Source organism: Diceros bicornis, chromosome 11 (assembly GCF_020826845.1).
Source record: "Diceros bicornis minor isolate mBicDic1 chromosome 11, mDicBic1.mat.cur, whole genome shotgun sequence".
NCBI classification, from domain to species: domain Eukaryota; kingdom Metazoa; phylum Chordata; class Mammalia; order Perissodactyla; family Rhinocerotidae; genus Diceros; species Diceros bicornis.
The window spans coordinates 13,212,772-13,229,861 of NC_080750.1; the positions used below are offsets into that span (position 1 = coordinate 13,212,772).

Sequence of the window (17,090 nt, forward strand, 5' to 3'; positions counted from 1 at the left end):
CATAGTATGTGTGTATATTTGTTTTTGTCCCTAACTCTGTCTGCTAACACATTAGCAATGAGTACATATCAGAAGCAATGAGCACACCTGGTGCCCAGACCTTGGTTTCTAAATACCATCCCTTCCTTGGAACCAAGGCTCCTTGGAAAAAACAGTCATTCTAGGGCTAGGGCAGGGAACGTATAAGATGACCTGGAACATCTTGTTAAGCCAGTTAGAACTTCCAGCCCCACCAGAAAGCAAGAAAATTGCAGAATGATGGGGACATATCACAAAGACATGGGAGCCTGCAAATCTGATATAATTTGAGAATCCAAGTAAATAAAGATAATAACAGATCATAACTCATAAACAAAATGAAAATGAGAGTCCTCAGTGATATAAATGAATGAATGAATGGATGAATGAATAAAAAAGACAAAACTCTTCCTCACATTAGAATGCCAACTAATAAATATAGAAGGTATGATGACATTAGAAAATTAGTGGATGCCAAAACTGGTAAATGTAGGTTGATGAGGAAAAGAATATTTACACAATATGAAAGTATCTCCCCATAAGATACTTATTAATTTGTTGTTGCTAGTGCCATCAAGTCTCTCCGACTCCTAGTGCCCCTGTGGACAGCAGGGCAGAACCCTGACCAGTCTTTTTGCGCCATCCTCTCACCTTATGGCGCTGTATCAGACAATGCTCTGCTGCTATTCATAGGGTTTTCATGGCCAATTTTTTCGAAGTGGGTGGCCAGGTCCTTCTTCCTAATCTGTCTTAGTCTGAAAGCTCCACTGAAACCTGTCCACCATGGGTGACCCAGTTGGTATTTGAAATATCGGTGGCACAGCTTTCTGCATCACAGCAACTTGTAGCTGCCACAGCATGACAAACCATAGACGGGTGGTGTGGTTCCCTAACAAGGAAACAAACGCAGGCTAGGGTGGTGAGAACACTGAATCTTAACCACTAGACCTCCAGGGCTGGCTACTTAATAATTACAATGAGAAAACTGTACCTTTACAGTGGAGAAACCCAGTGGACACCACTTTAACCAAGTTATCAAATTTAACATCATTGATACTGGGGTAAACTAACATCACATGCTTCCTGATAACGTACACTGAGAAGGTCTGTGGTATAATAAAAAATATATTTGGTCTTTGTCCCTGGTTCCCGGCACAGAGCTCCTAAAACCCTTAAAATTTCCCAAGTGATAGGAGAGTCTTTTGATATTCATAACAAGCCCCTTTCAACCACACCTGAGTTCATGCTAATTAGATGATTCATGGGGGAGAGGGCTCCAGATAGCTTTAGGATGGGGGCTGGCCACCAGAAAAACCAACCAATTGATTAGAGGGTTAGAACTCTCAGCCCCACCCCTGACCTCGGCAGAGCGAAGCCAGCACTGGAGATTGAGTTCAATCACAAATTGCCAATGATTTAATCAATCATGCCTACATAATGAAATCTCAATAAAAACCTCAGAACAATGAGGTTTGGGGGAGCGTCCGGGTTGGTGAAGATATCTGTGCTGGGATGACGCTCCCCAGGGAGCATGGAAGTTCTGTGTCCCCCACATTCCCATTCCTTGCCCTACGCATCTCTCCCATTTGGCTGTTCCTGAATTGTATCCTTTATAATAAAACCGTAATTGTAAGGATAGCACTTTCTTGAGTTCTGTGAGTCATTCTAGCAAATGACTGAAGCTGAGCGGGGAACCCCTGAATCTGTAGTCAGCTGAGCATAGGTATAGGTAGCCTGGGGACCTCATTTGTGGCTGGCATCTGAAGTGGGGACAATCCTGTGGGCCTGAGTCCCTAACCTGTGGAGTCTAACTCCAGGTATTTATTGTCAGAACTGAAGTGGATTGCAGGACCCCCAGCTGGTGTAGGAGGGAAGAATTAATTGTTGTTTGGAAAACCAAACAAGGTCATAACATCAACACCTGTGGTATTCCTGCCAAAAGTGCCTAAGTTTAATCTATTCAGGAAAGATAGTCTAGTCTACAAAATAACTTGTCTGTATTCTTCCAAAATACATGTCAAGAAAGATAAAGGAACACTGACAAACTGTTCTAGACTTAAAGGGGACTAAAGAGACATGACAAATATGTACAATATGTAATCCTAGATTAGATCTTTGATTGGAGGGGAAAAATAACTATACAAGGACATTAATGGGACAATTGACCAAACCTGACTATAGACTGTTAGATACTGGTATTGTACCATAAAATTTCCTGATTTGGGGTGAATCTTTCCCAGCAAAAAAAAAAATTCTGATTTGGTAAAAGTATTACAATGGTGTAAGAGAATATTCTTGTTAGAAAATATACAGTGAAATATTTAGTTAAAACGTCTCTAACTTATTAGATGGTTGATAAGAAATATGTAGTATTACTTATATGCATTATATATAGAAAAAGAGAGAAAATGGTAAAGCAAATGGGGTAAAACATAACTGCAGAATATGGATAAAGGGTATATGGAAGTTGTTTATACGGGTCTTGCAACTTTTCTGCAAGTTTGCAATTATGTAAAAATAAAAATACAAAAAACAAAAAAAAGGAAACAACATAGTAGACTTGCCAAATTATAGGCTGGTTTTCTTTCACAGAGTAGCATTTTTAAGACAATGCCTAAAGATTATTAGAACAGTGAATAAAGACATATATAGCAGTTCCCAAACTGTGTTCCCTAGGGCACAAAGATGCCATGACATATTAGTAGATTTATCAAAATTAAAACAGGTGTTAGTGTTCTTTCTTCTAAAATTCATTTTGGAAATAATTTTATTCATCAGAAATTCATTTGAGAGAGCTCATATTTCTTTAGAAAAATATCTTGATAAATACTTGAAGTAGAAAGTGAGACGTGCAGGGTGAGAGATGGTGAAGATTCATTTATCTGGAGAAAGAATGACAAAGAAGGAATGAAGTAGGGATGGGAGGAATAGCAGCTACGTGGTAGAGGCCACATGAGTGGCCATGTGACCCTTCCCTAAGACCCTCCAAGCCTTCTCTCTAGAAATCATGACATACATGGGAGTGGCTGTCCTGTGGAAACAGAAGAGTCCAAGTTTTGCATTCCAGTTGACTTGGGAAAAAGTGGGGTGTTGTGACAATGTAAAACCTTTGACATAGGAAATCTTAGGGAGGCTTAAGGACATGGAACTAGGGGTTCAAGGCAATTTGTGATGGTTAATTTTATATGTCAACTTGACTAAGCTAAAGGATGCCCAATTAGCTGGAAAACTTTATTACAAGGTGTGCCTGTAAGGATGTCTCCGCAAGAGATTAGCATTTGAATCAGCAGACTGAATAAAGAAGATCTTCACCATTGTAGGTGGGCATCATCCAACCCGTTGAGGGCCTGACCAGACCAAAAAGGCAGAGGAAGGGCAGATTCGCTCTCTCTGCTTGAGCTGTGACAGCCATCTTCTCCTGCCCTCCTGCCCTCTATCGGAGCTCCTAGTTCTCAGGCGGGGTGGGGTGGGGGGGTGGGGGCGCTTTCAGATTCAAACCCAGACCAGACTTACACCAGTGGCCCCTTGATTCTCTGGCCTTCAGACTCTGAATTACACCACTAGCTTTCCTGGTTCTCCAGCTTGCAGAAGGCAGGCAGATCATGGACGTTCTAGGCCTCCATAACCAAGTGAGCTAATTCCTATAATAAATCTCTTTTTATATCTCTATATATATATTCTATTGGTTCTGTTTCTCTGAAGAACCCTGACTAATACACAATCTAATCTAGATATTGGATGATACCTGTTTTCATACACAGTTATGCACCGCAGAACAACATTTCAGTTACCAACAGACAGCATATCCATTGGCGGTCCCATAAGATTAGTACCATATAGCCTAGGTGTGTAGTAGGCTATACCGTCTAGGTTTGTGTAAGTACACTCTGTGATGTTCGTACAACAACGAAATTGCCTAACAATGCATTTCTCAGAGCGTATCCCCGCCGTTAGGAGATGCATGACTGTATAAAGGAAAACACCAAACACATTTATATAGTTGTTCTGATTATTATGTGTTAATATCTTATTATTCATAAATGTTGTGCCACATTCAAGAAAATTGCATAAATGATGGACTGATGCAGGAGATGATGTGTGACAACATCAATATATAGGCAGCATTTACTAACCCTTTCATTGGTATTTGTGGTCTAATTGAGAATTACTGGTCTAAGTTGTAGAACTTGTCTTATATTTTAAATATATGAATGTCTAATTTTATTAGTAATAAAATAGTTGAATTCTGATAATTTATATCATTCTGTTACAAAGTTTTAAACAGTGAATCAAATGTTGACCACTTCTTACAACAAATTTATCTATGACACCATTTTTTTATTCTTAGCGTCAGTCTGAGCACTATTATATTTCATGGCCACCTTGTGGTTTTCCCCTGTTACAGTACAACTTTTAAAGTGTTCTGTGGTCAAATAAGCTTAAGAAATACTGCTATAGAGTATTATTTTTACAGATGCATGTTTAAAGAGTGAGGACTCAGAAAACACTAGAATGTATTTTCATATTCTGACTACTTTCACAAAAGGCTATGCGACAGTATTTTGATTATTCAAATTATGGGTGGGGCTAAGTAATGAATTATCTGTTAGCCACCGACTTCCACTGTTAATACCAATGTAAATTATATGTCACAGATCAACCCCACAAGTTCTATTGAAATTCCTGGGACACAAATAACTTCTGCAAGGCCACTATAAACACAGATCAGGGTGCCAAGAGTGAAGTGGCAACATGAGGAACCCGCAGGCTAAGAGGCTTCACTCTGGGAGTGTCACAAATCAAGGACACGGGGCCTCTTTTAGACAGCAGCAGCAGAATTAAATCATTACTAAATGCAAAACAAAAATTACATTGTCAAAACTTTAAAGATGGTTGCAGATGAAATAAAATGCGTGTAAGGGAAGAAATTCTCAGGGCTGGAAAAACAGGAACACGAGGACAAATGAAGGCTTTCTCAGCAAAGCTGAAGCATATTTACGGTCCTACTGTACTTGAGACTATAGTGCCATTGAAGAGCGGAAACCCAGCTGTCACCTAAGACAGGAAGGGAATTCTGCAAATTTGGCAGCAGTCTTTCAGCTGTGTCCTTAATACCCCTCTTGGAGCTGGCTATGGTGTGACGTTACTACAGAGCTCAAAGAGGTCATGGAGACAGCTCCATGGAGAACCAAAATTGAATAAATTGCTTGTACAGAATGGATTCTGAAATATATCTCAGGATTTAACCTTCCTGAACTATCACTTCTCTCCCCAAATCCCTGCCCTGGGTGTTCCTCAGCAGTTACCATTATTTATTCACCCAACTTGAAAGCTGAGTCATCTCTGACTCCTCTTTCTCCCCCTCACTTCCATCTCCTATTTAGCTGCCAAGTCCAGCACATTCTACTTCTTCATTTGAAGTCCATTCCCTCTTTTTGATCTTGAAGGCTAGTGCCCTGCTTCAGGTCCTCACTTCCTCATACTATTACAATAATCTATCCTCCCAGCCTCCAGTATTTTTCCCTCTAATTCATTTTATGACCACCATCAAATTCATCTGTCTAAAGCACAGTCAGAATCATACCAGTCCCCCTTTCAAACCATCTTCCATTATTCCTCATGGCTCTGGACCACAGACACACTCTTCGCCTGGCATTCAAGACCCCAGTAATCAGGCTCTGCTCCCACAGCTCCTCGACGTCCATACTGACTATACCCTTTCCACACAACTGCCACATGGTCCAACTTCCTCATCTCTTCAAACTTCTCTTCACATCTGGATCTCACCATGCACGCAACTCAATCTATTCAAATCTTACCTATTTTTTAGGGTCCATTATCAGCACTGCTTCCTCAAAGAAACCTTTCTCCATCTCCCCAACTAGACGTCATCTCCTGCTTCCCTGGCCCTACTACATTTTCCTTGGCATCTATTACACTCTGCTTTCTATTCTCCTTATCTATCTCATCTACTATAATTTTCACTGAATCAATATTTATTAAGACTTGACTATACTCCAGGCACCATATTAGGCACCAGTGAACAGGGGTGAACAAAACAGCAATGACCCCACGAATTACATAGAGGAGCCTCAAGCTGGGATTATCCTGGAACCTGTACAGGGTACTGCATGGTAGGGAGGTAGAACAATTGTTCTTTCAAGGTGCTGGAAAATATTTCATAAACATACAAAGTGTCACTCAATTAAGATGCTTTGTTTAAAACCCATAATTCTATTAATAAAAAAGATCATTTTAAATAGGAAATTTGAAGAATCATATAGTATTATCTTTCAATCCATAATTAAAGACCTGTACAAAACTGTAGCAAAAGTGGAATATCAAATCCTTCCACTGAAATATTTTAGAGCAAAAATTTCCATTTTTTTTTAAGACATCCATAAATGTATTTGTTTAATAAAACAAAAGGAAGAAAGGATGGAAAGAAAGGAAATCAGACTTTACTGTCAATGGGACTTCTCATGAATGAATATGATCAATTGAATGAATGAATAAAAAAAGACTAAGGGTTTGGTTTTTTGACAATTTTTGGACCTATCATTTTGGAATCTCAGTAAAATCCTCAAAAGTTCACATACAAATAACAGATAGGGATATGTATAGTGATGAGGCAAAAAGATGAGAGAATACAACTATGAGATGAGCTATGTTAAATTATCATTAAGGAGAAAAACAAGACAAGACTTGTCTCACTCAGGTTCATATTCTTGACTCAACCCCAGTGAAAAAAATTTAGAAGAAGGGAAAGCTCTTACCATACATTCCAGTTTTAAATAAGTACGGAAATTATTACCTCCCAGTTCTCCTACTGCGTACATCTCAGTTTTGAATATCTCCACCATTCGCAGTAGCTGTCCAGTGCCCACCCATGTCCCCCTTCCCAACCCACCTCCACGGTTCCAATGGCTCCCTGTTTACCTCATACGCATCTTTGATGTTCAAAGGCTCACCAAGCGCTGCCACGTGTCCCACAATGCCTTTGTTCCATTCTAAGCGGATACAGTTATTGGAAGCTTCTTCCAGTGTTGAACCTTCTGCAACATCAAAGAGGCGGCTGATAAGAAACTTGTCGTTGGAGCTGTCCTCACAGACGAGGAACAGGGAATAGCGGTCAGCGGAGATGAGTCCATGGATGTGCAAGAAAATTTTGTGACATAAGGCTGTGACATCCAAATGACTAGAAATATCTTTCACTAATTCCAAGAGTCTTGAGCACTGGTCCCCTTCATCATTATCAAACCTTGGGGAGGTTAGAGGCATCTGTTCCTTCTTTTCTGAGTCAGAGAGGAAGCTCACAGTTCCCTCAGAATCCTTGACAACAATGGGTCTAAGAGGCCGGTCAAATTCGGAGGCAGAGATTTTCCTGGTTGGAGTTCCAGGGACGCTGCTATCCGCACGGGGAGTCTGCGGCAAGGGGCAAGAGCAGGATTCCGGGTGGCCTCTGACGCCTTCCTTGCAGACAGGGATGGTGTGAACTCTCTCAGCAAACCATGCATTGACCATTTCTCTGCAGAACAGAACATGCAGACACATTAAATATTTAAGATGGAAAGGTGCTACCCTGAAAGCTGCTAAAAATTCTCTCATGGTAAACTGATCAGATAATAATTCGAATTGTCATAGAAAATATAAACAAGATGCTTTATTTAAGACAGTTTTATTTTGAAAAACTAAAGAGGACAATTGTGCCAATGAATAATTTTAATAAAGTATGATGCCTATATATGTATATTTTCAGATATCTGATTTACAACACATCAAGCATCAAGTCTGCTTTCCTCAAAATCAGTTTGTATTAAAGTAAAAGACACTAAATTTGACAATAGTCTTAAGAAAACATAAATATGGAAATTAATCTGCTGTTTAAAACATACAACTTGTTCTGAAGCTAAATATTTGAAAGTTAAAGACAAATATTTATCTAAATTTGGCTAGCTAATATGCTTAATTTTAGATAGTTTTGTCTATATTGTTATATATAGATTAGATTTAGAAGGGGAAATGGGAAATATAAACAATTTTATCTGGTATATAGAAAGACTGTAGACTTCTGTAAATATTATCCTAAATATGCTTGTTCAGTGGTAAAAATTTCTTCTAGATTATCTACTCCTGGCATAAAGGAAGAAAATTAAAAAGTAGGCAATACCTAATTTTAAAAATTCAATCCAAGAAAATTTAAATTATTTATGTTTTTAATGTACTCTCCTGTGAAAGAAATCTATTTGAGCTAAAGGCTTCACAGAGAGTGATTTTTTCAAACAAACATACCAGATCATACACATCCAAATGATTATTCATTTCAAACAATTCCCTTTGGAAAGCTGTAATCTTAGATCAATTGATACTGCCATTACTTTGGACATTTTTGGAACGCTTCTTTTGAAACTAACTTCTAAGAAAATCATAAGCCAAGTAAGAACATTAGTTTTATCTAAAAGTTAGATCTTGTTTTTGGTCTTCCTCTTAAAACAAAAAAAATAAAACAAAGACCAAAGAAACCTAGAGTAACAGCTAACTTAATATCTATCTTATGCATAAGACTTTACTTTTTCCAAAACTCAAATTTACCTTCAAAAGATAAAAACTTGCTACCATTGAGGATATTTAAAAGAATTTGCCTATAGTAAGAGCAATGCAGTCTCCACTCTACAATAACATATGGATTATTTTCACCAAATAGCAGGATAAAAAAAGTTTGACAATGTACTATTTTGGAGAGTGTTGGGATATAGACACTCTCCAATCTTTGTGGCTGTACTAAATATTGGTTTCACCTCTTTGGAGGACAAATAGGCAATAGCTAATACATTTTTAAATGCACTTATCCTCTGTTCCAGAGATTTTACACGTGTGGCAAAGGAAGTACCAGGGTATTTATTGCAGGACTGTTCATTTAGCAAAGGTGACAAGCAACCTAACACCACCCCTGGGAGGCTAGCTAATGCATCATGACACATTTATACTACAGACCACTAGGCAGACACTAAAAGATGGTCATATGTACTGATATGAACAATCTCCAGATTTATTAAGTGAAAAAAGAAGAAAGCTGAGATAAAAAGAAGAGGTTGTCTTATTTCTGAGTCTCTTCTAAGTCTTTCATTTATGGGATGTTCCCTTAATTATTTTATTTTGAACAACACTGTATTGTTTGGTAAATATATATTATTCTGAAATGGTGCCAGTCTAGAATGAAATGGGGAAAAAATAACAGATATTATCCAGATGACTTAATAATTTCAGTGTTGGATACAGTTATAAAAGCTCTTTAAAGACCTCTTTTAAAAGTAATGTAGTAGGTAGGTATATAGTACAGATCACAAGTATATGCACCTACGGCACAGAGCTTTTAAAAATATAACTGTCCTAATGTTTTATAAATACATGCTGTGGCTTAGGACAAACTTTCCAATGACAGCAACAAACACTGCTTAAAACAATGCTGTATGTTAAAAACTTAGATAGAAATGAAGGTGATGTACTCCGGGGAATGCTTATATAACTAACCCCCCAAAATTGCAGTAGTAGTACCAAAGACACTGACGTCAAAATACATGTGAAGCTGTCAAAAACATACAGGAGGCTTTTGAATAAAATTGTTTTGTAAAATGTAAGATAGGAAGAAAGCAGTACGTGTAAATTAACACATCTTACGAGGATTTTAAAATATGTACATGTAACTTATATTGTTAAATCAATATAAAAATAGGCATTTTAATTATTTCAGCTACAAACCTAAAACTTAGCCCCAACTTATTTCTTATCTTCTCACTGGAAAATGGTGATCAACTTTTTTTTTTTTTTTGGTGAGGGAGACTGGCCCCGAGCTAATATCCGTTGCCAATCTGCCTCTTTTTGCTTGAGAAAGATTCACCCTGACCTAACAGCTGTGCCCATCTTCCTCTGTTTCATATGTGGGTCACCACCACAGCATGGCTGCTGACGAGTGGTGTAGGTCCACGCCCGGGTACCAAACCCGGGCCGCTGAAGCGGAGCACACCAAACTTAACCCTAGGCCATGGGGGTGGCCCCTGGTGATCAACTTTTTAATTTTTTAATCAAATCACCTACTTGACAACTGCATGTGGATGTCTAAACGGACAAGTGAAAATGGGGGAAACAGAATTCCTAATGCCCTTCCTAATGTCATCTTGCTCCCATCTCATTCCCTGCCAGTTTTCCTCACATCAATAAATAGCACCATCACCTCCCCAGTTACTCAAACCAGACATCTAGGAATTACTTTAAATTTCTGTTTCCTTAATTTCTCACGTCCAATCCAAGTCCCATCAACTTGACTCCCAAAACCTTCTTTCCCAACCTGTTCATTCCTAACTCCTCTACTACCACTCTGGTCCAAGCCCCACCATATCCCCCCTGGACTATGGCCGCAGCCCTAACTGGTCTCTCTGATATTATACTTGCTCCTTTCAATCCATTCTCCAGACAGCAGATCTTTTAACAAAGTAAATCTTAACATCTTAACTACCCAACTTGGCTTCTCATTGAACTGAGGATAAAACCCAAACTCTTTGAAACCCCTACCACAGCTCCTCTTGCCCACCCTGGCCTCCTTGGTGCTTGTCAAGCACCCCAAACTCCAACTGCCCCCAGTCTGCAATGCTCTCCCCCCACCTGCACCTGGCTGATCACAGCTTCCTCAACCCCCGTTCAGACAGCTCTTCCCTGATCACTTCACCTAAAGGGGCCTCCGACACATTGTGTTCTCGCCCCACACTCTGAATTCTCACTATCAGATACTTCTCTTGTTCATTAATCTGTTGGCTTATTGTCTGTCTCCCCTGACCAGATATAAATTTCATCAGAGCTACTTGTCTGCCTTGTTCACTACTGCATCCCGTCACACAGCAAATGCCTGTCACGTAATATGTCCTCAATAAATACTTCTTGAGTGAAGTGAGTGAATAAATAAATGAAGGCTCTAAATTAACTGTATCAAAAGGGACAACGGTCTTTTGAATGTCTGAATGCTGGTATATTCGTTACGGAAAATCAACACTGTGTTTTAGCTATTAATGTTCATCATCCCTCTGATGTAAGCTTCATAACTGATCACGGCTAATTTATCCTCGTATATCCTGCAGTGCCAGGTATATGTCTTAGAGCCAGTGCTCAACAATTCTTCATGTGTTTTTTATTACTATATTTAATTGTCTTACAAGTGATTTATCTCTAGATATTTTCTTGGAGAGATGACCTCAGTATTAAATGACCCAGGTAAAGCAGATCTAGACTGAATATCTAGAATGATATTCAGTCATTCAGTCAACAACTTTTATTAACTACTAGTCATGGAGGGAAGGCGTTTCTCATGACCACATTATTGATTATCTGAGTCCCTGTGGTTATATGCTTGTGTAGGAAAACATATGTTATCATAACATCAAAACAATCACTTATGAATCAACCACAAATAAAATTAAATCATCTCTCACACCTCTCTCCCTCATGCATCCCTTGAAGTGTTGTAGTGCGTGACCTATGTGGCTGTATGAAGTGGGCCTCTCCTAAGAGTAACTTCTCTCCTCTCCCGGTGAGTTTTTAACACTCCAGTCTCTATACAAGTACAAATCACCTGCAAATTGAAATTCTTTTTTTTTTTTTTGCTGGGAAAGATTCACCCTGAACTAACATCTGTTGCCAATCTTCCTCTTTTTTTTTTCTCCCCAAAGCCCTAGTAAATAGTTGTATATTCTAGTTTTAAGTCCTTCTAGTCCTTCTATGTGAGCTGCTGCCACAACATGGCTAATGACAGATGAGTGGCATGGTTCTGTGCCCGGGAACTGAACCTGGGCCGCCAAAGCAGTGCATGCCAAACTTTAACCACTAGGCCATCAGGGCTGGCTCGAAATTAAAATTCTTATATAAGATAGAGAATTTCCAGAAGTATACAAAAGTGATGTTGGAGAAGCATTCTAATATTACACAAAGCCTCTGACAAATAAGGGTTATGCCCAATTAAAGACCAGCTAACAACTGAAGAAAGAATCAACAGGGATAATGACATAACAGATACTCGAAAAGAGAGTTCTGTTCAAATAATTACATTCTAGATTTTAAAAGGCCCTTGGAAAAACTGATGAAGTTTTCAAATACTAATTCAAAAAAACTATTTTTGGGAAAAAAAAAAGACTCTCTATGATCCTGCTGCAAAAGTCAAACATGAGGTACATGTATTTATACACCATAAACATATACCATTGTTTATGATATAGTTTTGTCAGAAAATCAATTGTTTATTCTAAAAATTCGCATGGAGTTTATTATAATCTAAGTTTTATGAAATCTAAAATAAATTTACTTTCATAATCTACAGTTCCATTTTTCAAGATAAAGTTCCAATTAAAACGTTTTCACTGATATTTTTCCCTTTTAATTGAATTCACTTTTAAGTGTCCTTTTTTTCTAGAATGAATTATTCTCATGAGGTAAAGATCCCTGAGTGTAGCTGGGCACCAGGGATACAGTAATGAGCAACCTCAGATAAATTATTAAGTGACCTCTCCTCCCAAAACTGAAGTTTATATTGTGTTCAGAGGCTAATTTATATACATATTGGATTTTTCTGTGATGTGAAGTTAAATGTAAATACATACAAATGAATAAAGAGGGAAGAGATGACTGTGAACACGTCAAATATAAGGGTAAAAAGTACCAGAGAGGACTCAAGAAACCTGCATGGTAGTTCTGACTGGGCAAATCACTTCTACGGCCTCTAGAGGATCTCTAGTTCCCCTTCTTGCTCTTCCTTGATTCTATGGGATTTTGAAAAGTATTTACATTAGTGATATTGAAAAATAAAAAGCACCATTTTATTTAAACCTGGTGAGGCAGGCATTAACAATCCTACTTTGCAAATTATGAAGCTAAATTAAATGGCTGGACCAAACACATTCTGCTATTTGATAGCAAAACTAGGTCTCCTATTCCAAGTCTTATGGCCTGTAAAAATATAAAAGTTCCCAGAACCTCAACGCTTGTCATGAAGAAGGCACTCCGTAACTTCTAGCTGCATCTGAAAGAGTCAAAATCAGATTCGGGCATACAAGGCATAGAGAGAGTAAGATCACAACAACTCATTCTCTAACTTAATTCTTTCCATCCAGATCATAAAAGGATGGCACACTAACCCACGGAGGTAAAAACTCTGTCTCAGAGGACTCAAGGGAACAAAAATTCTTAAGGTTAGTGTCCTTAAAAAAACTCTGCCTGAATCTCACGTCTATACTTCTCTGAAAACAGGTCATGCTTTATAAATCTAACACAATGCACTGAAAAGAATGTATAATAAATGTGTTCGAGAGAAGAGTCATTCTTAGGGTCGCTTGATTTAGCAAATAAAAATATGGGATACCCAGTTAAAACTGAGTTTCAGATAAACAATGAATAATTGTTTAGTGTAAGTTGTATCTGAAATTCGAATTTAACGGGGTGTCCTGTATTTTAGCTGGCCACTCTAGTCACTCTATAGTCTGTTTTTCCCAACTGGAATTGTTGGCAGAAAGACTACAAAGAAAAGGTAAGTTCTATCCAGCATACTAATGAGTTCCAGGCTATCAAATCACTAATACTAATTTTGTCATCAAAAGAGCACAAAGGATCCTGTGTACCACACTGTGATCCTGTGTGTGACAAGTGAACCTTTTGAAAGCTCTTAGATTAATAATTTGTGGCATAAAATTCCTCCTTAAGTAAGCTTTTTCATTTCACTCTCAAAACCATACCATATAATATACTTAAAAGAGAAAAAACAAATTGCAGTCTACTTATAAAAGGGAGTTTGACTAATTGCTAAAAATTCTTGAGACGACAAAGCATTGAGAAGCTGTATTTTTTAGCCATGAATCCTAAATTCTAATCTAGTCTTAGCATTTGCTACTAGTGGGATGTGTGACCAGTGGCAAACAATTTTCTTCCTGCGTTTTCTTTCTGCATTTCAATTTTATCCTCTATAAAACAGGGCAGACACCACTGGTTCTGACTTCTTTTCGAAGTGCAAGGTGCTGACTGTCTTCTGCAGGGTATAAAGTCAAGAATACCAAACTGGCAATCAGGAGAGAATTCTAGTTCCAGCTACAAGACCACACAAATGTGAGGGTGAACCAATCACAACTTCTTTGGAGTTCAAGTTCTTCAGTTGTAAAAACGGGCAGCTGTATTAACAGGCCATGAAGACCCCCACAATGGCTTACAGTATCAACAGGCCAGGAGATGATGGATCACCAGGTCAGTCAACTCAGTTACCCTCTTTTTGCCCCTCACTTCCTCATTTTCACATAGGGGAAAGACCTCCTTACTCCTTCACTCACCACACAGGGTTGATGTACAAGTGAAATTAGAAAACGCATGTGGAAGCATTTCAAAATCTCCTCCACATACTTAAGATTTTGCTGTCTCCTATAATTTAGTACTCACTCCAACAGAGATGCAGGGCTGGGGTAAGGAGCAATGGCTGTTTATTTCCTCATAAAATTCCGCCAGGAGAACAAGGGAAAAGATGAGGGAAAAAAGGTTGTGTTCCCGGTGGTACAAAGCTCACAGGCTGCGAGGGTCTAACGGGGTCTGCAAAAGGCTGGCTACATGCACCCTGAGGACTCCAAGTCCTCGGCCAAAGCAGATACCTCAGAATGCCATTCTTTATAGGCTGTCACTAAGTTTTCCCCCCAAAAAGAAGAGTTACATCCTAACTCTACATAAGTTACATCCTAGCCATCTGAGCAAAAAGAACCAAGGGGACGCCCGTTCCACAAAGGTATTTTATATTTTACCCTTTGCTACAAGCCCTCATAACTCAGAGACTCGACTTTCATGTGCAAGCCTGCCCTTGCTCACTGCCCTGCAAACCTGGGAGCAATCACGAGCAGAGTGGCCCTCTTGAAGTCTTCGAGTTGATTTAACGTTTACAAGGCTGTTAATGAAAGATAAGAGGCCCTTGACACTTGAAATAAAGCCATGGCCAAGGGAAATACAATGAAAATTGATGCCAAGAATTTATAATCAATGACAAGATCCTGATGTTTAACATCCCACCCAAATCATTCCCTCTCTCCTCACCACAATCTGGTTTATTATCCTCCAGTCACTTATTTCCTTCCTCATTTTATTATACAAAAAATTTCTTACCTCATAAATGAGTTGTATTATAGACCAACTTTAAATGGGCAAATTAGATTTAGTTTTGTTTTCGTCTTTAACAATATGCCTTAAAATAGCTGGAGAAACCTTGGAGGGTACCAAAATCAATGTTAGGAGTTATTCCTCTCAGGTAACACTAATGCAAATACCATCTGTGGTTTCAGACGTGTACACTGCATACCACAGATGCTGCGCAGGCTTACTGAGGGGCCCTTTCCCACGCTGAGCAAGTAAAGAGCCCAAAAGACTGATAGGAATTAGATAGTAGGAAATAACGCCAAATGGAATTTGCCAAAAACTTGCCATGAGTTGTCATAAATGTAACTTGAATTTTAAATCTCAAATCTTTTTGAACAATGAATCCAATCAGAAGTTTATTATATTGTACTTTGGGGAAGACTCTTGCAGCTCAAACTGCTCATGCAATGACAATTTGATACAAAAATCAGTGTCATGAAGAATAATGCTTAACACATTTTGATTTCACGAGGCTCCTTTACAGCACCGACAGCACTGCGCCCTTTAGGGCGATGCTCCGACGTGGCTGGAGCGCCCCACAAAACTAAACGCGTTCCCGCACTCACAAGGCTGGGCAGCCAGGTTCTAGCAGCTGCTGCGGGCAAAGGCTGCGCGTGACACTTCCAGGCTCGGACACTGTGCTGTGTCTTTACTAACAGAAGGATGAATACGTTCAATCCTGAATGATAAAAAAGATCAAAGGAATTCTGGGGGGTAGGAAGCTTAGAAGGTGGTCATTTTTTCACATTTTTGTCCATAACGGTTGTAACACAGGGTTTATTTCATCAAATCACACACATGGCAGGAATAAAGTGCTATACATTTCATTCTACACTTCCTGTGTGCTCATATTGTGTAAGTAGGTGAAAAGTGTATCATAGACTCAATTAAGTTAATGATTAAATTTAATGGTGTCAAGCTAGTATTTTTTTTTTTTTTTTTTTTTTGGTGAGGAAGATTCGCCCTGAGCCAACATCCATTGCCAATCTTCATTTTTTTTGCCTCAGGAAGATTAGCCCTGAGCTAACATCTGTGCCAGTCTTCCTCTATTTTGTATGTGGGATGCCTCCACAGCATGGCTGGCGCGTGAAGTAGGTCTGCACCCGGGATCCGAACCCGTGACCCTGAGCCACCAAAGTGGATCACATGGAACCTTAACCACTCAGCCACAGGGCCAGCCCCAGTAATACCGTTTTTATGGATATTTAAATAAGTGTTGTAGATTGGGTACACTTCATCTCATACTTTCTAAAAATTTTATAGATTGATTAGTAATATTCATTTAAAAAATGAAAAGTCACTATATGGCACATACTATTAAGAATCAAAACTTTCCCCCTTTTCCAATCTCTCATTTTCACTCACGATTATTATAAACCTACCACAGGAAAGAAAACTACAACTTATTTTGTGTTCTAGAAATTTTCTACTAATCTAGACAAGTCACAGTTTCTTCCAGTGCCCACTATCTAGAAGTATTAAATAGGATATGCAAAACTTATTAACAGGACAGAGGGATGCAAGCTCTTGTATGGCATTTTAAATGTGAATAGCAAAAGGGACACACACACACACTCTAATGCCACACACACACACACAATACACTCTAATGCCTGTGTCCATAAGGGCTCCATGCAGCATACACTCTAATGCCACACACACACACACACACACAATACACTCTAATGCCTGTGTCCATAAGGGCTCCATGCAGCATACACTCTAATGCCACACACACACACACACACACACACAATACACTCTAATGCCTGTGTCCATAAGGGCTCCATGCAGCATACACTCTAATGCCACACACACACACACACACACATACACAATACACTCTAATGCCTGTGTCCATAAGGGCTCCATGC

The 17,090-nt window shown here is 38.9% G+C and overlaps 1 protein-coding gene across 3 annotated transcripts in view; it reads right to left on the bottom strand.

Moving 5' to 3' along the window:
* Positions 1-17,090, bottom strand: part of PDE5A (phosphodiesterase 5A) — a 131,802-nt gene that overhangs the window by 103,228 nt on the left and 11,484 nt on the right. For all 3 annotated transcript variants that reach the window (XM_058549977.1, XM_058549979.1, XM_058549978.1), the window contains exon 2: positions 6,958-7,546. In XM_058549977.1, coding sequence (XP_058405960.1) covers positions 6,958-7,546 — 589 coding nt within the window. The remainder of the gene's footprint in view (positions 1-6,957; positions 7,547-17,090) is intronic.